The 23,580-nt window shown below is 40.7% G+C and overlaps 1 protein-coding gene across 1 annotated transcript in view; it reads right to left on the reverse strand.

Annotated features, from left to right (window-relative positions):
* LOC145394178 (E3 ubiquitin-protein ligase MARCHF5-like) overlaps positions 1 to 23,580 on the reverse strand; it is a 104,346-nt gene that overhangs the window by 75,023 nt on the left and 5,743 nt on the right. The window contains exon 4 of the mRNA XM_080268161.1: positions 13,539 to 13,669. Coding sequence (XP_080124287.1) covers positions 13,539 to 13,669 — 131 coding nt within the window. The remainder of the gene's footprint in view (positions 1 to 13,538; positions 13,670 to 23,580) is intronic.

A 23,580-nucleotide genomic window follows, 5' to 3' on the forward strand; every position in this document is an offset into this window, starting at 1 on the left:
TTGCTTCTCGACGAGAAGTCAGCCGTGTACTGCATGAGCTTGTCTCGGGAACGCTTGATATCAAACAAAGTCGACCGGGCCAGGTTGAACTCGCGGAGAATGCGAGAGGAAGACCAACCCGCATCAACCTTCTCCAATATCTCCCGTTTCTTCTCCAAAGTCAACACCACTCTCTTCCTTTTCTCAGGAGGCGGGGCCATCATCACACACACTAAGAGTAGGGCAGAGAGCAGCAGGAGGCCTTGCAGCAAGTACGGCACCACCACAAAAGCGAGCACGTGGGCAGCCATGACGAAGAGCGTAGGTCTTGTCGCGGTGAGAGACAGGCGGGAAGTGGGGAGGATGCAGCGGCGCTCTATCGGACGTCGGAGGAATGACGAACCAAAACAATGCTCTCACGCGGCGCGCGCGGCAAGTTCAAATTACGGACGGCAAAAAATCGATTTTTTTCCCAATTTTTTTGGATTTTCGGACCATTTTGGGAATGTTTGATCCCAGGACGATAAGGTTCGGTTAGTGGGGATGTTCGGTTATTGGGCGTCCGGATATTAGAGGGATTACTGTATATATATACTGTATATACACAGATATATATATATATATATATATATATATATATATATATATATATATATATACAGTAATCCCTCATTTATTGAACATAATAAAGCCAAAGGCATGTCCAGGTACAGTAAAAGTCCTATTATTCGGCAGCTGATTGTTCAGTAGATCCGACATTTCGGCAGTTTTGAGAAATAGTCCCATTTACGAAAATCATTGATTGTTCGGCAGATGTCCGGAATCATCTCGGCAGTCTAGGAAGTGTTATCTGTGGCTTGTAGGCCTAATGTTTCATTACACTTCTGTATGTTCACTAATTTCTATATTTTTATTCAGATTCAGGTATAGTACTGTATTGATTACAATATTGCACAGTATCATACACTACAGTAACCACCCCCACCAAATTAGCGAGGGTTACGTTCCAAGCCCCCACGCTAATTCTTGAAATTCTTTCATTCTTGATGCCTTCCTGAAAATGACACCGGTAACTGAGTAGACCATGAACCACTGACACTGTAATGCATTACCTATAAATAAATGTTGCTTGTTAAATCAGTTTCCCCGTTGTTTTTAGCTGTACGTCTGTGACAGCTCTAGTATTTTTATTCCTCAGCATAATGGTGGAAGGGACTGTCCTGTTTAACTGAACCTAACCTAACCGAGTTTAACTGTACCTTATAATTTAACCAAACCTAACCTAACCTAAAGTCAGAAAAATACTTAAAAATAAACTGGAGGAATATGAATAGCTAAGGTCTCTCTGATGAAAGTTAAACATACATTTAGTGCTCATTCTTTTGTTTGTTTTTGTGCTTAACGTGAAAGAGAGAGCATTGATGCAAACAGTAATATATCCCATTAATACTTTAATAACCTCCGGCACTGAACAACCTTTTACAGTACCGATGTCAGTGATGTTAAGTTACTGTGAGCTATAAAGAAAACTGAACAATTATGGGGAGGGAACGAAGGTCAGTGGTATGTTTACATGACTACGCTACGATTCCAAGCAGTTAGGCGGTCGGTTAATCTCGGATGTTTTCGCCCATTTGGTAAATACACCGTAACTTTATCAAGCTTTCCGTGACTCATAGCGAATCATAGCATGGGTTTAGGAAGCTAAATAACACATTGCTAGGTGAGCCAGATGATTATCTTCCCATCTTTAAGAAAAATTAATTGATTTCAGAAGACTGGAAGAACTTTACGTACTCAGAAAGGGATTTAATTTCTTCCATTTTCTTATAAGATGTGAAGATAATCGTCTGGCGCACCTAGAAATGTGTTATTTAGCTCCCTAAACCCATGCTATGATTCGCTATGATTGACTGGAGAATTGATAAAGTTATGGTGCATTTACCAAATTGGTGAAAACATCTGAGATTAACTGACCCCCTGACTGCTTGGAATCGTAGCATAGAGTCGTGTAAACATACCAGTGACCTTCGTTCCATTCCCATAATTGTTCACAGTTTTTCCATAGCTCACTAACTCGACATCGGTACTGTAAAGGGTTGTTCAATGTAGGAGGTTATTAAGGGGTTCATGGAATACATTACTGTTTCCATCAGTACTCTCTTTTCACATGTAAAAAAAAAAACGAACAAAAGAGTGAGTGCTAAATGTAATTTATGACTTTCATCAGAAAGACCTTACCAATTCAGATCCCTTTATTTTATGCAATTTTCCGACTATTTTATTTTGTTTGGAAAAAGTACTGTATACAGTACTCACTCCAAACATATTTGTAATAATATAAGTAGTGATGAGTTCACCAATACAAGTGATGTACTGAGCTGGTAGGTAATATTCCGTATCATTTCGGCCATCCAGGAAGTGTTATCTGACTTGTAGGCCTACTGTGTCATTACCCTTGTATATGTTCACTAATATATATATATATATATATTTCAGATTCTGGTATAGTACTGTATTGATTGCAGTATTGTACAGTATATAGTACTCTCTCCAAACACAGTTGTAATACTGTACCATAAGTGGTGATAAGTGTTCACCAATATATTTAAGGTACTGAGTGCGTAGGGTTTTGATTATTCGGCAAATCTAATTTCTCAGCATCATCCTGGTCCCATAGATGCCGAATAATGGGACTTGTACTGTAGTGGTAATATCCGGATAATGAATACTATTCCCCTACCATATCCAGACCCTACCTATACCTAACCTATTTGTGCAGTACCTATGCTTAATTTGGCAGTGTCTTCCAGTCATTCAGACATATTTAAACATCAAAACACACAAGGAATATCCAACATAATGTTAAACACCAAGAAAACCATGCAGACAAAACACGGAAAACAAAAAAACACCCTACCTAAACACAAAGGTACAGAACCCCTCCTTATTTTGGCAGTGTTTCCTGGTCACTCTGCCATATTTTGACCTCAAAACATACACAGGATTATCCAAAAAAAAAAAAAAAAAAAAAAAAAAAAAAAAAAACAATACATCTACAGTACCTCTCCTAATTTTGGCACAGTTTTCAGGTCAATCTGCCATATTTACACATCAAAACACACACAGGAATATCCAATGTAATGCTAAACATCAAGAAAAAAATGAAAAAAAAAATGAAAAATGAAAACCAAAAAACATCCGACCTATACATCACTGTATGTACTGTACCCCTCCTAATTCTGGCACTATTTTCAGGTCAATCTGCCATATTTAGACATCAAAACATACATAGGAATATCCAAAGTAATGTTAAACACCAAGAAAACCATGAAAAAAAAAAAAAAAAAAACTGATGACCACAAAACACCCAACCTATACACTACTGTATGTACTGAATCTTTCCCAATTTTGGCACTGTTTTCCAGTCATTTTGCCATGTAAGACATCAAAACACAAACAGGTTTATGATGATTAATGCTAAACATCAAGAAAACAATGCATAAAAAACAAAAATCAACAAAAAACCTGAAAATGGTTTCAAAATCAGTTATCTGTGACAAGTGATTGCTCCCAGGTCTCAAAAAAATTCCAAGGCCAAATATGCCACCGGAAATTAGTTGTATTGGTATAAATGATATAACATCATCTTCGTTGGTGTTTACACTAAAAGATAAGAAAAACACATAAAACTGATAAGGAAAAATATAGAAATGCAGCAATAAAAAAGTGTTCAGGAGCAAAACTTACCTTCATATAACTTCCCACCATCGTAGTGCAAAATTTTGCCATCACCTTCCAAGAGTTAAGCACATGTCTAGATGCAGAATTTCATGAGCCTTCTTGTGGTCACTTCGGAATTTCAGTACAACCAATAGTAGCCAAATAAATCATAAAAAAGTTTGAAAACTCACGAGTCAGTGTTATCACCAGGGAGGAGGGAAGGGACTGAGAGAGTGAGGGGGGAGCCAGAAGGATAAGGAGGGGGGGATGGGAGGGGAGGAGAAGTGAGGCTCTGGGCAGAATTCTCGTCCTTCTGTCAACAGGCGCATGGGTGCTTTTACCGTACATTTACTCTTGGTTTGCGGTCTGTTAGACGCTAAGTGGCCATGCGGAAACACAACTCACTGTGACCAGGGGACTTTCGATGTTCAGTAGAGAGGAAGACAGCCAATGTCGTCGATCATGTACTCGTGACTTGTGGCCTGTGTTCGATGGTGGTGTCTGTTGGGAAAGACTCAACCCAGTGGCTGCATGACACTGAACATTCGGTGGGGATGTGTACGGACGTTTTGACACCACTTGTGGGTTATAGACGCATTACTCGGGTGCTGGAGGTTTGTTGGGAATGACAGGATGAGCACACAACTTTGACAATTCAGTACAGGGGCGGACGGACATTTTTGTTCTGGTTGTGGGCTACGGACTAGTTCCCACTCACAGCTCAAGCCCAGCGGCCACGATACCGAATGTTTGAGGACATCAGCTGGCTGGCCAAAGTGTTCGGGGACTTTTATGTCAGGAAAATAGCAAGTAAATTCTGATAATGGTTTAACCCCTCCGTGGCCGCCGGTGTCAAATGACGTTTTACCAAACCGCCGGTGTCATTCGAACATGGCTTATAAAAAAACGGCAAAAATTTTTGGGAAGTGAACAAACGTTTTGAACATCCTGACTCTGACCTACTCTACACTCCCATAAACCCCATCAAGAAATTCAGAGTCTACTGCTGTGATGAGTGGATTTTCGATTTTTTCGCTTGTGGCCATGCCTACAATAAACTCGCACAGCTACACCCATTATCTAGACCTGGACAGAAAATATCTCTGTCCTCTCTTGCGAAACACACACAACCACCCTGTTTATGATTATGAATAAATACAGGCATAAACAAAAAAGACATGATAATATGAGAAAAATACTGTACACATTTGTTTTCGTATCTTTACCTATTTGCTCAGGTTTGCTGTACTGGATTGGAGCATTTGATGCAGTGCAACTTGTTGAAAACTGTGAAAACTTCTGGGAAGTGAACGAACATCTCAGACATGAGACTGACCTTCACTTCACCCTCTCTGAGTCTCACCCACATCATTTGTCAGTTCAGCATCTTCTGCCGTGACAAGTGGATGTACAAGTTTTTCGCTCGTGGCCATGCCTAAACACACATAGTTACACCCATTATTTTGATCCAGACAGAAAAAAACATTTTTCTCCTCCCTTGCGAAACACACACAACCACCTTGTTTACGATTATAGATAAACGCAGGCATAAACAAAATCGGCAAAAATATATGTATATATATATATTTTTTTAATCTTTATGTATTTGCTCAGGTTTATTGTACTGTTCTGAATAATTTTACATATTCTTTGCCTTTTACAAGCATAACAGGAAAGTTTCCTATGTTCACGTGATGCTTTCAAGGGGGGAAAGACCTCCTTGCCCTCCCGGCTAATCACCTCGTGCGAGGTGTGAATGGCAGGTCATTTCACATTTCAACCCTCACTGTCCAGCCTGTACACCCAAGGGAACACGTTTATCTTGTTAAGGTCTCAGAACAGAAACACTTGCCTCCCTTTTCCAACAAATTCCACCACCCACACTACAAAAATAAGTCGATACTACCATAAACACAATAAACACTGAAAAATGCAAAATAAATTCATTCTATATATATTTAAAATTCAAACCTCATGTATTATGTACTAAAAAACTTCAAAATACACATATCTAGATATTTCACACCTTTTCAGCACCATTGACAATGTTTTTGATAAAAAAAAAAAAATGCGATATTGCGTTACTGCAATACCTACGTGTGACCGGTATCAGCTGTTTAAATTTATGCAACTTCCACATTTGATTGCACACCACAAGATGGGTCTAGGAAGCTGAAATTTGCACGGGAAGGTGCATCACAACTTGCTCTTCAATATGGCATAAAAAAAAAAATCGATTTTCGAAACTTCGAAAAATGACTGCGGGGTGGCCCTGTGGGGCACGGAAATCTCCATGCGTTAGGCCACAGAGGGGTTAATAGAGCCAAGGTCCGGCATCCGGATAATGAACACGTCCGGATAAATGAGGAACTACTGTATATATATATATATATATATATATATGTATATATATATATATATATATATACAGTATATATATATATATATATATATATATATATATACTGTATATACATATACAGTAATCCCTGTACATTCCAGATGCCCACTTTCCGGACACCCCACTTACCGGACATTATGGGCCTGGACCTTCGGAACTCAAAAATGGCCAAAAAACGAAAAAAATCCCCCCAAAATCCTAATTTATTCCCACCCGTAAATTGAAATTGCCGCGCGGCACCAAACAGCTGTTACACCACGGACCCTTCACCCTTCCTTCCTCCCCCTTCCCCTGTCAGGGTTGCCATTTGGCATTTTTTATTACCGAATGTAAGCCAGTTTGGTAATGAAAAATTCGTTTGGTAATGAAGCAGAATAATGCATTACCAAATGGATTTTTCACAGGTATGAGGATACACAGGATGGAGATGGTAGATTGTTTGCTCTCTCTGATTAATCTGTTAGCCAACATAAGATGAAAATAATCAATATGCTGCTAATTATAAGGAGAGTGATTACATTTATTTACACTTGTATATATAATTAGTGAAGAATAAATGCTAGCTTTACAAATTTGGTAAGAAAAAGTTAAATTTGGCAATGAAAGTTGAGGAGTTTGGTAATGTGGCCGTTGCGATCTGCCAACTCTGTTTTCCCGTCACTACCATGGCACCAACAGTTACTGCCTAACTTCGATCGTGAGCAGATGCTTATCGCAGTGGAAGCCACATGTGCTCGTTTTTTGTGAATAAACAGTGAATAAACTGCAATACCTCGCCACTAGACCACACGGGAATTTACAGTGTTGTGCAATGTTCCGAAATTAGAATTTAGAATGCAAAGAATTAACTGTGGAGTGCAAACTGGCAGTTGAAACTGGCCTGGTGCAATTAACAATGTGAGGTGTTAAACAATTATAACTCACAGGCAAAGAATTACTGTAGGTGCAGCACAACACTAGATTACTGTACATGCTTCAAGAGCATTTTCATCACTGCCAAGGCCTTTAGAGAAGGCAGCCACAGACGTGCTGGTACCCTGGCTGTGGTACAGTTAATTCTAACTCCTCATTCTTTGGTTCCTTTTCATTTATTTCATGCTTTATGTCCATTATTGGTGAGAATAGGGTCCTAAATAGGTTTAAATAGGTGCTATGCATGTCCGGTAGGGAGTTATTTAGGTGGCTTTCAAAGTCAGGCTGGGTTAGGGTCCTTATGTACCAATCCAGGAGCCACGGGCCCACTTGCCAGAGGGGACCACTTTCCGGACATGCTTTTGGCTCTATTACACTGGATAATGGAGGGATAACTGTATGTATATATATATATATATATATATATATATATATATATATATATATATATATATATATATATATATATATACATATATATATACATATATATATATATATATATATGTATATATATATATATATATATGTATACATCATCATCATCATCCAATCCTATGTCGCCCCACAGAGAAGCATAGGAACCCGGGACTAGGCAAGTTGGTTCTGACATTTAAGATGAGGGTGACCAGCCTCACTCATCCCTGAGTGGCATTACATTAGCAATCAACCCCAACCACCCCTTGGATTTAACCTTCACCGGCACAATCTGACTGGAGCGCAATAATTACCCACTAAACCACCAGGCGCCAAAATTTGGTTATATGGTTACCACCCAGCGTAGTAAATGGTTTTCTGGTGTACAGGAAACCGTTTGGCCTGTCACTCAGTGTAGAGTCACCCACAGGCAGAAGGAAGAGGAAAGAATGAAGGAAAGAAAGACATAAGAGGGAGTGTAAAGTTTTATATATATATATATATATATATATATATATATATATATACAGTATATATATATATATGTATATATACATATATATATATATATATATATATATATATATATATATATATATATATATATATATATATATATATATATATATAGATACTGTTTATAAATTGAATATGCTGTATACACTCAATCCTCGTAAATTCCGTGTTTATAAATCACGGATTCGTAAATCACGGCTAAGTGGCTGTCAGACTGCTGGTACCCTTAAATTGCTTTTAAGTCACGAAAATCGCTGACCTAGGCACCGCAGTGGGCCTTTTCCGAGGAGAATCGTAAACCGCGGCATTCAATTTGAAAATCACGACCCAATAACCAATCACCACCCGTCCTTGGTGGCAAGTGTGCATACTAATGCCGCCACATTGTTGTTGTTCTTCCCGCCAGTCCGCACACTACAAACCGTCGCCGTGGAGTACGAGAGCTACCTGCCTTTTTTTGTGCACCTTCCCCCCCGCCTCCTACCTTCCATGGCCCCTCCCGAACCCCCAATAAAGCGCTCTAAGCAGTATGGCATCAAGAAGCAGCTGCCATTGTCGTACAGTCAATGTTTGGAGCTCATTTGTCGTGTTGAGAAGGGAGAGAAGTGATCAAAGCTGGCAAAAGAGTTTGGGAAGAACAAGTGCTGAGAGGTTCTAAGTTCTTCCCAACACCACCCCACTCCATTCACTTAAGCAATATCATCATAGGATTAAGGTGAGATCCCTTAACAATGCTTATTTCTATTAAATACATGCACTGAATATTCCTAAATTTGTATGTTTGTGTTTGATGGTGCCTAGATAGGTGTAGGCAGGGTGCTGTGGGGGGTGGTTGGCCAAAGTCCAGACCCAAATTAATTTTTCACACAAGAGTTATTATTTATAAACCACGGAATATGTAAATCGCGGCAGTGGTGCAGACCCAAATTGCCGCAATTTACGAGGATTGAGTGTACTGCTTTTGGACCATATAAAGAGGGTAGAAAGCTCCAGAAGGTATGCATAACGAAAGAATGAATATTGATGAGATGCAGTTTGGCTGTATGCCAGGCAAAGGGACCAATGATGCCATATTCATAGTTTGACAGCTTCAGGAAAAGTACAGTATACTGTTAAGGAAAGAAAAGGAATCTGAACTTTGTTTTCATTGATTTGGAGAAGGTCTTTGACATAGTCCCTACAAAGGTGGTGAAGTGGGCAATGAGATAGCTTGGGACCAAGGAGTGGCTGGTTAGGGAGGTTACGGCTATGTATGTGGGTGCTCACACCATGGTAAGGGTGATGAGCTTTCTGTGAATGTTGGTGTGCATCAGAGGTCAGTCTTGAGCCACATATTGCTTATCATGATACCTGAAGTTTTCTCAATGACACCCATGGGAGATATTGTATGCTGCTGATTTGGTGTTGACAGGAGAGAATGAAAAGGAGACGGAGGAAAGACTTAGGAAGTGGAGAGATAGTATGGGGCACAAAGGCTTAAAAGTACGTGCAGATATAACAAAAGTTATGGGTATCTAGGGCTGGGGGCAGTATTGTCAAAGAAGAGAGAAAAAGGCCATGTGCGATTTGCCACAATGACGTGAGAAGTACAGTAGTTCCATCTTGTGCTGTGTCTGTAATAAGTGGGTGCATATGAGATGTAGTTGTATCAGAGGTCGACTGCGACATATTGCTCAATTTATGTGTGCAGTGTGTGCAATGAAGAAAGTTAAATCGGGGAAAGCCCCAGGAATTGATGGAGTGTGTGGTGAAATGCTGAAGCATGGGGGAGAGATAGTAGTAGAATGGATGTGGAAGATGTGCAGATTGGCCTGGGAAGAAGGTAGAGTCCCGGAGGATTGGAAGTCAGGTATAATTATTCCCTTGTACAAAGGAAAAGGGGAAAAAGAAGTGTGTGGTAATCATAGGGGCATTTGTCTTCTTAGTATAATAGGAAAAGTGTATGGTAGGATACTTATAGACAGAGTTAGAGAAAGAACAGAGAAATTAGTTGGAGAAGAACAGGGAGGCTTTAGGAAGGGAAGAGGTTGTGTAGATCAGATATTCATTCTTAGATCTTTAGTGGAAAAGTTTCTTGAGAAGGGAAAGAAGTTGTATGCGGCTTTCATGGATTTGGAGAAAGCATATGACAGGGTGGATAGACAAGGATTGTGGAAAGTGTTAAGAATATATGGAGTAGATGGGAAGTTGTTGAATGCTGTGAAGAGTATGTACGATGGTGCGAAGGCTGCAGTGCGTGTGGATGGTGACCTAAGTGAATTTTTCTCTTTGAAAGTTGGTTTGAAACAGGGATGTGTCATGTCTCCATGGTTGTTCAATCTGTACATGGATGGGGTAATAAAAGAGGTACAAGGTAGGGTAGTGGATGTTGGAGTGGCCCTGGTGAGAGAGGATAGTGTTTGGAAACTCCCTGTACTGTTGTTTGCAGATGATACTGTGTTGTTGAGTGAAGACGAAGGGGAGCTGCAAGGCTTGGTGGATGAGTTTGAGAGAGTGTGTAAGAAACGGAACCTAAAGGTGAATGTAGGGAAGAGTAAAGTGATGGTCTTTGAGAGAGGTGAAGTTAGTGAATGTACAGTGAGGTTGGATGGTGAGGAATTGGAAAATGTGAGGACATTTAAGTATTTGGGTAGTGTGATGAGTAAGGATGGAGGTTTGGAGGGTGAAGTGCTTGAAAGGGTACAGCAGGGAAGAAAGGTTGCTGGTTCCTTGAAAGCAGTGATAAGAAACAGGGAAGTGAGCATGGAAGTGAAAAAGTTACTACATGACAGTATTGTGATACCAACTCTAACGTACGGAAGTGAAGCTTGGACATTGTTGGAAGGACACAAGTCAAGAGTGAGAGCAGTGGAAATGAGTTATTTAAGAGGAGCCTGTGGAGTCACGTGGAGAGACAGGCTGATGAATGAGGATATAAAGGAACGTTGTGGTGTGGATGTGGATGTGATAGGAAGCGTTATGAGGAATACACTGAGGTGGTTTGGCCATGTGGAGAGGATGGAGGGTGAAAGACTGACGAAGAGAGTGTATATGAGTGAGGTGGAGGGGGAGAGAGGGTGGGGGAGGCCGAGGATGAGATGGAGGGATAGGGTGGAGAGGTATATGAGAGAGGGGGGTGTGAGTTGGGAGCAGGGCAGTGAAATGGCGGGGGACAGGGCGACTTGGAGGCGATTTGTTTGTGGCCACCCCAAACGGGATTGAGGCGTCTGGCAATAGATAGATAGATAGTGTTGGGGACAGCATGTGGAGATTGTCAGGCATGAAAGGATTGATTTTGCTGGTAAGTCTCTTGAGTGTGTATAAGAGTTTTGTTATTTGGGAGACATGCTGTGTGCTGGAGGTGGGGCTGGAGCTAGCTCTGAGGCTACAGTGAGGAGCAGCTGGAGGAAGTTCAGAGAGCTGTTGCCTTTCCTGACAGTGAGAGGGCTCTCCCTCCATGCTAAGGAATCTTTCTATGTGGCATGTGTCAGGAGTGTAATGCTGTATGGTAGTGAGACCTGAGAAGTAAAGGAAGAGGACATTCACAACCTCAAACATACTGAAATGACAATGGTTAGGTCAAAGTGCAGTGCATCTCTGAGTACATGGCCTGGGGGGGGGGGCAAGTTTTACAATGAAAGAGCTGAGAGATAGGATGGGACTGGAGTGTACTGGTGCTGTGATGAGGAGGGGTAGATTGAGACTGTTTAGCCATGTGGAGAGGATGGGAGATGATTATTGGGTGCAGAAAGTGAGATGTGTTAACACTATGCTTAGGGTTGCGAGAGGTAGACCAGAAAAGGCCTGGGATGATGTCACTGAGCATAACCTCAAGAATGATGGACTGAATAGGGAAGTTGCCATAGACTGAGCTGCATGGAGAGCCGCCATTAGCTGACCAAGGCCGATGCCTGCAAGCATGTTGAAACCTTTAAAAACGAAATGAAATAATATTTTTGTTTTGTTTTTTTCTCCCAAGTTTCCAGCAACTGTTGGGTATTTAACGTAGTACCTGTAGTTAGTTCTGGTATTTGACTTAGTTTCTAGTCCACAGAGAACATTAGCTGTACCATGTTCAACCTCAATACAGGGATTTCTTAACCCTTTAAACGCGGATCGTTGTGTTTGCGATGCTCGGCGAAAAGGACATAACGGCGGAGCGTCGTGTTTGCGATTCTAGTAAATTTTGAATAACCGCGGGCAGGCAGGCTCCAGCTGGTATTGTCTATCAGTACCACCACCCTTTAGCTACAATTAGCATACTTTACCTTTGTACTACTGACCTCCGTTGTTGCCAAGTATCGCGTTTTTTCCCCCCTCCCCCCCCCACCACGGCCCGGCCAGCCTGGCTGTGATATATGGCAGCGCTCTGACTGCTCAGAACTGTAAATCTGCGCTCTTCTCTCACAAGCAGTTTATGCTAATAGGAAACGCTTGTTTCCCCAGTTGTAACACTAGCTTTTTTTTGCACGGTTTGCCCCTGTTTAGCATCAGTTTACCGCAGGTTTTCAAAGTGACATTATGGCGAGTTCTAGCTCTTCTGAGTCAGTGTAAGTGGCCGACAGGAACATACAGTAATCTGGTATGTAGTGGTAGGTGGTGGCAACCATCATCCACTCACTTGTTGTAGTGCTGCCTACTTCTTCCTTAGCCTTTATCATTCTTTTTCTGTGCCTGCCCTCCTCTCTTCCTATTTCTCCCATCTTTCCTGTCACTACTTAATGCTTTTCTTTCCGTTACAGGTGGCTTTACATTGAGTGACAAGCCAAATGGTTTCCTGTAAGCCAAGAAACCATTTACAACGATGGGTGGTAACCATATAACCAAACCATATGTGCTCCCTACATGTCAAGTGGGTTGGTGGAGGGTTAGTACCCCTCCCTGTAAAACAAATAACTCAGAGTCAAATAGCCACCCCATGCGGGATTATGGCGTCTGGCAATAGATAGACAGATAGATTTACCTATTTGTAGCATACAGGAACTGAGCTAAGCTCGTGTTGTCCTGTCTCCATATCTACATTTTTCTAGTCTAGTTTTAAACACATGAATGTTTTCTGCCTGCACCACCTCTTCGTTCAAGTCATTCCAAATACTGTACTTATGCTTGTATTTGGGAAACTGAACCTTTTAGAATCATTAATCAACTTGAAGTCATGACCTCTTATTCTTCCAACATCCAACACAAAAAGATCCTCTCTATCCACCCTGTGTGTATGTGTGTGTGTGTGTGTGTGTGTGTGTGTGTGTGTGTGTGTGTGTGTGTGTGTGTGTGTGTGTGTGTTTTGCGTGCGTGGTGCATGCGTACATGCATGCGTGTTTCAATAATGATACTAACTGATTTACCCCGTGCAATCTCAAGTTAATAATATGGTCCGACGAGTTGTATTCTATGTGGCTTTGCAGAGTTTGTAACACCTCTTCCTTAACAGTTTATTTAGTACGTTACACCTCAATGCCCTTCTGAATGTTTATGATGCATACTACAACTGTATTAATGTAAAAGGCATACAAGGGAATGGTAAGGTGTAATATGCAAAATATATGGCTAATGAAGAAGTACTACAATACCACCTACGCCAGTTTCAATGCAGCTCTGTACTGTGTCTCACCTGCATGACTGTGATGGCCCCGTATGTGACTGCAGTCCAATATATTGAGCCGACTACCACTCCCGCTGCTACAAACGGACACACCTTGTATATGAAAGCATCAACTCGGTCTAGGAACAGCATCAACTGACCTGTGGGTGGACCAAGGTAAGTCTTATTAAAAACTAAGCCTGGTTGTCTTATTCCATTTTATTCTAGATGTTTCCTGATGATGCAATTCAGATTAAGAAGCACTTTTTAAGCTGGAAGTTCACTGCTCTTATTGAACCCTTCTGAATATGAAGGCCTTTCTGAAGTTGTAGAAAATCATCTGGCGGAAGCAAGAACTATGAAGCTAAAAGGACATCACCCAGAAACAAGTGATTAACCTCTTCACCATGGTGATGCCTCTTTGTTGTTTATATTTGATGCTGCCAGATGCTTTTATTCATCTAAGGAGAGCACCCTAGTGGTAGAGATCAGTGAGGGCAATATCAAACCCCTCTTGTTCAAAAAAGACTCTCTCTCTCTCTCTCTCTCTCTCTCACACACACACACATCTGGAAACAGCATGAATACATAAAAAAAATTAAGTCACTGGACTGAAGGGCTTAATACATTAACTTTTTCCATATAACTTGTATCTGCATGGCAAATTTGTGGAAATTACATATTAGCCCTAAGAATACCATGGAAACTTTTAATCCTGTAAGCAACTTTTCTACAGTTTACTGTGGAGTAAACAGAAGAACAACCAAAAAGGCACTTATCATGGGCGCCTATTCATTATAATGATGTTACATGACTTTTTTTTTTTTTTTTTTTTTTTTTTTTTTTTTTTTTTAACAGGATGACTACCAGTGAGGGTAGTATTCAGTGTTATATCTAATCCATCAGGTTTGAAAAGCCTTCCCTCATCTGAATAAAATAACTGAGAGAACATGAATACCCATCGGGAAACCAAGAATAAAATGGTAAGTACACTACATTATCACACAGAAACTGGCAACATTATTCAAATATCATTCTCGCAAGGCAAAGTTGATACTGTACCAACACACTGCCATGCGAACATTTCATTACTGCCACATTCAGGTTCCCACTCCTCTTGCAATACCGTCAGATTCCTTGAGCAATCTTCAGGTTTGCTTCCATTGCTCCCAAGCACCTCATCCTTATTAGTTTATTTTTGTACTGTATATGGTACATCATTATTATACCTATGTTATTTAGCTATGTACCATAATCTTTGCCTGTATGAAAAGTATTTCCAATGTACTACAGTGCTCACATTAAGTCTGTATGTACTGTACACTACATATGTAAGTAACTAAATTCTGAACCCTGAGAGACACCCTTGACAAAACTTGCAAACGCAATGAGTGGGGGTCCAGCGGCTGATATTCTGAGTTTGATCCAGACTAAGGTTCTCTCAGGGGTTATTTTTTTGCCATCACCTGCAATCCTCAGCTGTCCAAGTGCTAATGAGCACAGCAAGTAAAGGCACTTGTAAATACCATAAAAGAGAATGTGAAGGTGTAATACTTAAAAACAACCTGCTGAGGAAGAGCTGCAAGACTGCCTACCGACAAGAATAAAACTCCTTGTCACTTTGCTATCACATTGGACCCTTTTCCCCATTCCTTAGGCATATGTCATCACTGCTCAGTAATTTTTGCAGATATTTAAATTCTAACAGTGTTCTTCAACATTACACCACATCTGTATAAAACCTGTATGAGTACTGTACTGTAACTGTAAACGAATGTCTCAATTACAGGTTCAGTATCAGTGTTGGAGAGACAATGATGTATGATACCTCTATGGTTGTTGTTGTTGCTGTCATTATTAACCCTATAATAGTCTATCTGGCTGGTCAGACCCATGAACCATGGGCAAGCAACTGCCCCTACAGAGCTGTCCCATGCAGTGAACCGATGTTCCCGTGGCAGATGGCTGCCTTGACACAGCAAGGTCCAGGGAAAAGTGTGGAGGTTTGGTTCTTGGGTGGCTGCTGCACTTACATCATTCCATTTAGTTAATGAGGCACCATAGTAGGTCCCATATCAATCACCCCATTACTTGAATGTTCAGTAATACAGTAAAACCTCACTATATCGGACTAATTGGGGCCCAAGCCAGTCCGAAAAAAGCGAAAGTCCGATAAAAGCGACATCTGGACTCCTCCCTGGACTTCCTCCTCCTTTTGTTATGCACAGAGGCTTGCCTGTCATTCATGCATTTATTCTCTCTCTCTCTCCGCACCGGGCACTTCCATTTTACTTCACATATTTTTGTCTTCGTCATCAGCTTCATCTTCACTTTCCCATTCACTTTTATCTTCACTTTCAGTTCATCTGACATTCACATTCACTTTCATATTCTCTTCCATGCTCATTTCACATTCACCTTCACCTTCACACTCACTTTAACTATCACTCATTTTGAATTTCCATTTCACCCTCACTTGCAACCTTACTTTCTCATTTTCACATTTACCTTTACAATTATTCACTCACCTTCACTTTTGCCCTCCCTTCTTTTACTATCACATTCACCTCCACCTTCACCTTCGCTTTCAACTTTTCTTTCACCTTCACTTTCACCTTCATCTTCACTTTTACATTCATTTTCACCTTCATTTTCACCCTCACTTTCACTTTTGACTTCACCTTCACATTCATGTTTACTTTCACCTTCACCTTCCATCTTCACTTTCACTTTCATTTTTTACTTCACTTTCACGTTCACTTTTACTTTCACCTTCAATTTCACCCTCACTTTCACCTTCTCACCCTCACTTTCACCTTCCACCTTCACTTTCGACTTCACTTTCACCTTCCACCTTCACTTTTACTTTTGCCCTCACTTTCACTTTTGACTTCACTTTCACCTTCCACCTTCACTTTTACTTTTGCCTTCACTTTCACTTTTGACTTCACTTTCACCTTCCACCTTCACTTTTACTTTTGCCTTCACTTTCACTTTCACACTACCTTCACTTTCACCTTCACAATGCCTTCACTAACCTTCACTTTTTCATTCACTTTCACCTCTCTCTCCCACAGACAGAGAGAAGGGGAGGATATATAGAAGGAGAGAGAGAGGAGGGCCCAAGGTTATGCCCATCTCCCTCATTTATGTCAAGGGGACGCCATTTGTCATTCCCGTAATTATTCTCTCTCTCTCTCTCTGTTGACTTTGACATTCCATATTCACTTCTGTGCTCTCTTTCACCTTTGCTTTTACAATCATTTTCACAATTACTTTACTTTTCATTTTCAATTTCACCTTCACTCCCTCTCTGTCACTGGAGAGAGATGGGGAGAAGGGAAGGAATGGAGTGGGAGAGAGAGAGAGAGAGAGAGAGAGAGGAGTGACCCATGTTATCGTATCTCCTCCGTTTGTTTGTTTATTCGTTTATTTCAAGAGACAGACTGCTTCTGGCTTTATTGGACTTTTCCTGATGCATAAGAATTTAGTCCACTTAGCTCCTCGAGTCCGATAAATGCGAATTCCGCTATACTGAAGTCCATTATATCGAGGTTTTACTGTATATATATATATACTGTATATATATTACAGATATAGATAGATAGATAGATAGATAGACAGATAGATAGATATACAGTATATATATATATATATATATATATATATACATACAGGTATATATATATATATATATATATATATATATATATATATATATATATATATATACACGTATGTTAAAGGCTGATCGTAAAATCAGTCATTTCATGAACTGAGGTTAGTTTAGTTTAAGTTTACTTAGGTTAAGTTGATCTAAGACAAGGTTAGGTTAGGTAAGGTTAGTTTAGGCTTGGTTGGGTTAATTTAGGTTAAAGAGAAGGGAATGGTAACTTCCAGCATAAGTATCTCCGTGCATACGACACTGGCAGAGTGATTCACCCCATGCACTATGGAGCCATATTCATTTGAAAAATGGACTGTTGCACAGTGTAAGCAATACTTAAGACAAAGATCAGTGCCTCATTCGGGATATAGTAAAGGAAAGCTAATACAGCTAGTGAGAAACTCTTGAACATCCCGATTTACTGGATCAAGCTGAGCCAACTGATGGCAAGAGTGTAGGTGAATCGAGATGGAATGTTTGTGCTAATGGGAAATTATTGGTATTCCCAGATTCCCATTTATTAACAAACTGGGATGATAACCCATTTCCTATCCAGTCAGTAAAATGTTGAGCATATTGCATGGAATCTCATAGCCATCCATCCTCCATTCCGTTTACATCTATCTCCTCAGAGCTTTCGTTGTTTTAGTTCCTTCTTTGCTGAGGGAAATTTCGCCCAGTCTCTAACTTCAGTCACAGAAGGATACTGATTAGCATTTTCCTTGAATCCGACAAGCAGCCTACCACTGCACAAACAAACACAGGCATCGTCACTCCAAATGCCTGAGAATCACTGTGTTTATGTTGACGGTCTGAGACTTTGCCTGAGAATGATAATCATGTGCCTGGCAGCGTGGCGGGCATCTGCACAGAGATGACAGAGATTCCTCATTTCATATCTTGGCCAATATATATCAATATTCACAGACAGTGACATGCGTTTATATTACCTTTTATAATCTTACCATAGTTTCTGGGTATATAACAAGTCACTTCAGTAACCAATGGCTGTTCTAGAATGTGTGAAAGGGCCTAAATTGGTAATTGTTAAATTTCTTTACAAACTTTGCAGTATTCATTCAAGGATGACAGGCTTTTATTAATATTAGATACTACATCTTTATAAATATATTGAATAACGAAAAGGATTTTCAAGTATAGTTTATGATAAGGAACAAGAAAAATAATAATCAGTACCTGATTACTCTCTACCACCCCTTGTCCCCATTTTCTGAGAATGACACTATGGACACCTGGTGGGCTAGACCATGAACTAGAATTAGGTCTGTGGAGGTTTAATCCAAGAGGTGGTTGGGGTTTACTGTTCACGTAATGCCACTCAGGGATGAGCGAGGCTAGTCACTCTCATCTCCGGTGGCTGAATCGGTAGAGAGGCGGATTGCAGTCCTAATGGACCCAGGATCGAATCCCGGCTGGGGCAGGGAACAGTTTAAGGATTTGAATTTCCTAAAAAGCAGACTTTCCTGATCTACCAGATGACCCGCCGACATGTCGTAAAAGTACCCCCGCTAATACCAGTACACCAGTCCTGTATGAGACAGCTCTAGCATGTATTCAATATGGACGGTGGGTGTTAGCGCCGAAGTGGTGACATGTGGAGGTGTAGGAGGACTACTGGGCCTTGGGATAGGCCACTGTCCCCAAGAAATAGGCCCTGAGCCTTTGCCCAGAGTTGGACACGTAAAAAAAAAAAAAAAAAAAAAAAAAAAAAAAAAAACTCAAATGTCAGGACCAACTTGCCTAGCCCTGGGCCCCTACACTCCTCATAGGGCGATAAAGAATTGATGATGGATGGGTGGATGGATGTAATATGATCTTTTGAAGATAAATCCAAAGAGAATGAAACCCCAAGTATGTTTAAAGATGATGCAGGATTGAGCTGGATGTTATTAAACATTAGTGGGTACTCCTATGGAAGACTGTTGGGTTGATTGGTGTAAGGAGTAAGTTTTTGACACATTAAAAACAACAAGATTACTTCTACCCCAGTCAGAGATACAAGCCGTGTCAGACATTAGGTGTGCCATAGCTTCATCTCTTATTTGTTGAAGTAACTGCTGAGATGGACGCTGCGAGAAACGAATGGAAGGGTGAAGGGTGGAGTCATCAACATATGAGTGGACAGGGTTAGATGTACAGCATAGAAGGTCATTGTTGAATAAGAGGAGGAGAGCTGGTGATAGGACAGAGCCCTGAGGAACACCACTGTTAATAGTCAAGAAGAACAATGGCTGTCTACAACAGCAGCTATTGAACGACCAGAAAGGAAGCCAGAGATGAAGGCACAGACAGAAGGATAGAAACCGTAGGAGGGCAGTTTGGAAATTAAAGATTTATTCCAGACTCGATTGAAAGCAGGGTTGGCAAAAAATCCACTTTATTTAAGAAAGCCCAACCCACCTGGCTTTTTTCATTTTTTTATCACAAAATATCCTCCCCAAAAAACAGGCAAAGGTGGGTTTTTCAAAGTATACCATAAAAAAAATAAGATAATAATGTTTATACCTAATTATGGACAGCCCTATTATAATTTACACAATGAGAATTTTACACAGTGAGTTGAATGACGGACGTGATCATGTTTTGACTTGTTTGTCTGTTACCCTTGAGCTGCCTGCTACGTTGTAAAACATGTTTCGACATGACAGAACACCTTATGAGTTGACAGAGATCAGTGCACACTACACAGTAGTAGGAGGACTCATTTCCTTTGCTGCTACAACACAGAAGTAGGAGAAGGACTCATATCCTTTGCTGCTGCAACACAGTAGTAGGAGAATGACTCATTTCTTTTGCTGCTACAATACAATAGTAGGAGAAGGACTCATTTCCTTTGCTGCTACATCACAGTACCAGGAGAAGGACTCGTTTCCTTTGCTGCTACAACTTTCTTTGGTAATTTTACACTTACATTTCTCATTTTTCTTACAAGTGAAAAATCACTTCCATAGATGAATGTACACATCATCTTAACAGCAATAACAGCTTTGGGGTAATAAATCTAAGTCTATCAAATAAACCTATATTCAAAAAGTAGCAATGTTTATAATAAATTTCTTTAGCTGATTGACATTTAGTAATAATAAGAGACAACCTAACCTGGTATAGGCCTAAGCTTTGGGGTAATAAATCTAAGTCTATCAAATAAACCTATATTCAAGAAGTAGCAATGTTTATAATAAATTTCTTTAGCTGATTGACATTTAGTAATAATAAGAGACAACCTAACCCTGGCACAGGCCTAACCTAACCGAAGTACTGATTATATAACTTGATCCTAATCCTAACTAAACAAAATCCACACCTATCAAAAACAAACAAACTGGCAATTCTAAAAGGTTACAAAATTAGTTAAAGCTTGATATGAAGTTTACGTTCACTGGATAACTGCCTGGGGAAATATACCTTCAATTCAAACTACAATGAGCTGCAAGGCTTGGTGGATGAGTCTGGGAGAGTGTGTAAGAAACAGAATCTAAAGGTGAATGTAGGGAAGAGTAAAGTGATGGTCTTTGAGAGAGGTGAATTCAGTGAATGTACTGCGAGGTTGGATGGTGAGGAATTGGAAAATGTGAGTACGTTTAAGTACTTGGATAGTGTGATAAGTAAGGATGGAGGTTTGGAGGGTAAAGTGCTTGAAAGGGTACAGCAGGGAAGAAAGGTTGCTGGTTCCTTGAAAGCAGTGATAAGAAACAGGGAAGTGAGCATGGAAGTGAAAAAGTTACTACATGACAGTATTGTGATACCAACTCTAACGTATGGAAGTGAAGCTTGGACGTTGTTGGAAGGGCACAAGTCAAGAGTGAGAGCAGTGGAAATGAGTTATTTAAAAGGAGCCTCTGGAGTCACATGGAGAGACAGGCTGACAAATGAGGATATAAAGGAGCGTTGTGGTGTGGATGTGGATGTGGATGTGATAGGAAGCGTTAGGATGAATACACTGAGGTGATTTGGCCATGTGGAGAGGATGGAGGGTGAAAAACTGACAAAGAGAGTGTATGTGAGTGAGGTGGAGGGGGAGAGAGGGAGAGGGAGGCCGAGGATGAGATGGAGGGATGGGGTGGAGAGGTACTGTATATAAGAGAGGGGGGTGTGAGTTGCTAGCTTGGCAGTGAAATGGCAGGGGACAGGCGACGTGGAGGTGATTTGTTTGTGGCCACCCCGAACGGGATTGAGGCGTCTGGCAATAGATAGATAGATCAAACTATGGTATCAAGATTTGCTTTCCCCAACCTTAAGCACGGTTATCCATCTTTACATTCATTTATGGAAATAATGTTGTAATTAAGGTATTAACAGCTGCTATTACACTGAATTTATGTGATTAAATACCTTATTTTAAAAAAAAAACAGTAAAGTGAATAAAATAGTATTTTTTAAAAGTGAGTTTTACTGCAAAAGCCCAGGTGGGCAAAACTAGGTCACCCACTTTGGTGCCATGCCTGATCAAAAAGCCTCTGAGATGTCTAGTGCAATGGCAAAGCTTTCGCCAAAGTCCCGAAAAGAGGTTGACCAGGAGTCTGAAGGGAAGGCGAGAAGATAGTCAGTGAAGCGTCCCTGATGCAACCCACACTGATGTTCAGAGAGAAGGTTGTGATAGGAAAGATGCTTTAAAATTTTTTTGTTACTCCTCTCATAACACCTGGCCCGCAAACCCCTACTCCCCCTCCGGGTTTCGGCCCAGCCAGAAAAGTATAGTTTATACTTTTCGTTAAAGAATGGGCCCTAATCCATCCATCCATCCATCATCCAATCCTACACTGCCCCATGAGGAGCGTAGGAGCCCGGGACTACGCAGTTGGTCCCGACATTTAAGATGAGAGTGACCAGCCTCACTCATCCCTGAATGGCATTACATGAGCAATTAACCCCAACCACCCCTTGGATATAAACCTTCATCGGCTCAATCCGACTGGAGCGCAATAATTACCCACTAAACCACCAGGCACCAAAATTTGGTTATATGGTTACCACCCAGTGCAGTAAATGGTTTCCTGGTGTACAGGAAACCATTTGGCTTGTCACTCAGTGCAGAGTCACCCACAGGCAGAAGGAAGAGGAAAGAATGAAAGAAAGAAAGACAGAAGAGGGAGTGTAAACTCACCCACAGGCAGAAGGACAAGGAAAGAATGAAGGAAAGAAAGACAGAAGAGGATGGAAGGAAACAAGGATGGAAGAGAGGAAAGGGTAGACACCCGACAGCAGCACTACATTGAGTGAGTGGATGGTGAGTGCCCCCACCTACCACTATGGGCCCTAATACAGATACTAATTATTCTTTTGTTGTGTTACAAAGCCAAAAGGTTTAGTTTCCTTTTGCTCCCAGGTTGTAAATTTGTAAACTTATAAATTTACATACATATAAGCATGAGAAAACTGTATTGCATTCATTCAAGGGGAAACTGGAACTTTTTGATGTGAAAACCTCATTATATTAAACACAATCCCTCTTCTGTTTGACACCAAAGCACTATAAACATATACAGTACTGTATTATGCAGTCTTTGTGTAGATATGTGTATAGAACACATGAAACTTTGCTACAGTACTATTTTCTGGTCCCAATCAAAGTGAGATTCATTGTAATATATTAGCCACATGAAGTAAAAGATGTCACTTGCAACTTGGACCAGCAAGACACACATTTACAGTTACACACACCATTGCCTGACATACAAGTCTATAATGCATATGAAAGTAGATCATACACCTTTTCTTTCTTGTGTTTTCTCATCCAGTAGTTCATACGTCTAAATGCGTATGAAAACCTTGAGGGAGGTAAGTAGATCATACTCATCAAACATGTGTGAAAACTGTGACAGAGTTAAGAACAGACTCAAAAAATTTTGAGACACAGGATGTTAAAGTTACTGGGCGATAGTTAGAGGGCTGGGAATGGTCACCCTTCTTTCAGACTAACTGAACGAGAGCAAACTTCTAGAAAGAAGGAAACATACAAGATGACAGATAATGGTGAAAGAGTTTACCTAAGCAGGGCGTATGCACAGACGCACTGTTCTTGAGAACAACAGGAGGGACCCCATCAGGCACATATGCCTTGTTAGTACTGAGACCAGTGATGGCAGAAAGTACAGCAGCTGATGATATTTTAATGCCGGCCATGATGAAGTCAGAGGGGGGAAGTGATGGAGGAAAAGCACTGGAATCATCTAAGATGGAATTGGGGGAGTAAGTCTGAGTGAAGAGTTCTGTTTTATCAGTAGAAGAAATAGCTCCAGAGCCATCAGAGTGGAAAAGAGGATGGAAGGATGATGAGGTAAAGCTATTATAAAAGGTTTTTGGCAAGGTGCTAGAAGATGCAAGAAGAATATGAGTTGGAGAGTTCAAAGCATTTAGTACTGATGAAACTATATTTACCAGAGT

Source organism: Coenobita brevimanus, chromosome 26, assembly GCF_032717465.1.
Source record: "Coenobita brevimanus isolate Jiangsu-jjx chromosome 26, ASM3271746v2, whole genome shotgun sequence".
Lineage (NCBI taxonomy): Eukaryota > Metazoa > Arthropoda > Malacostraca > Decapoda > Coenobitidae > Coenobita > Coenobita brevimanus.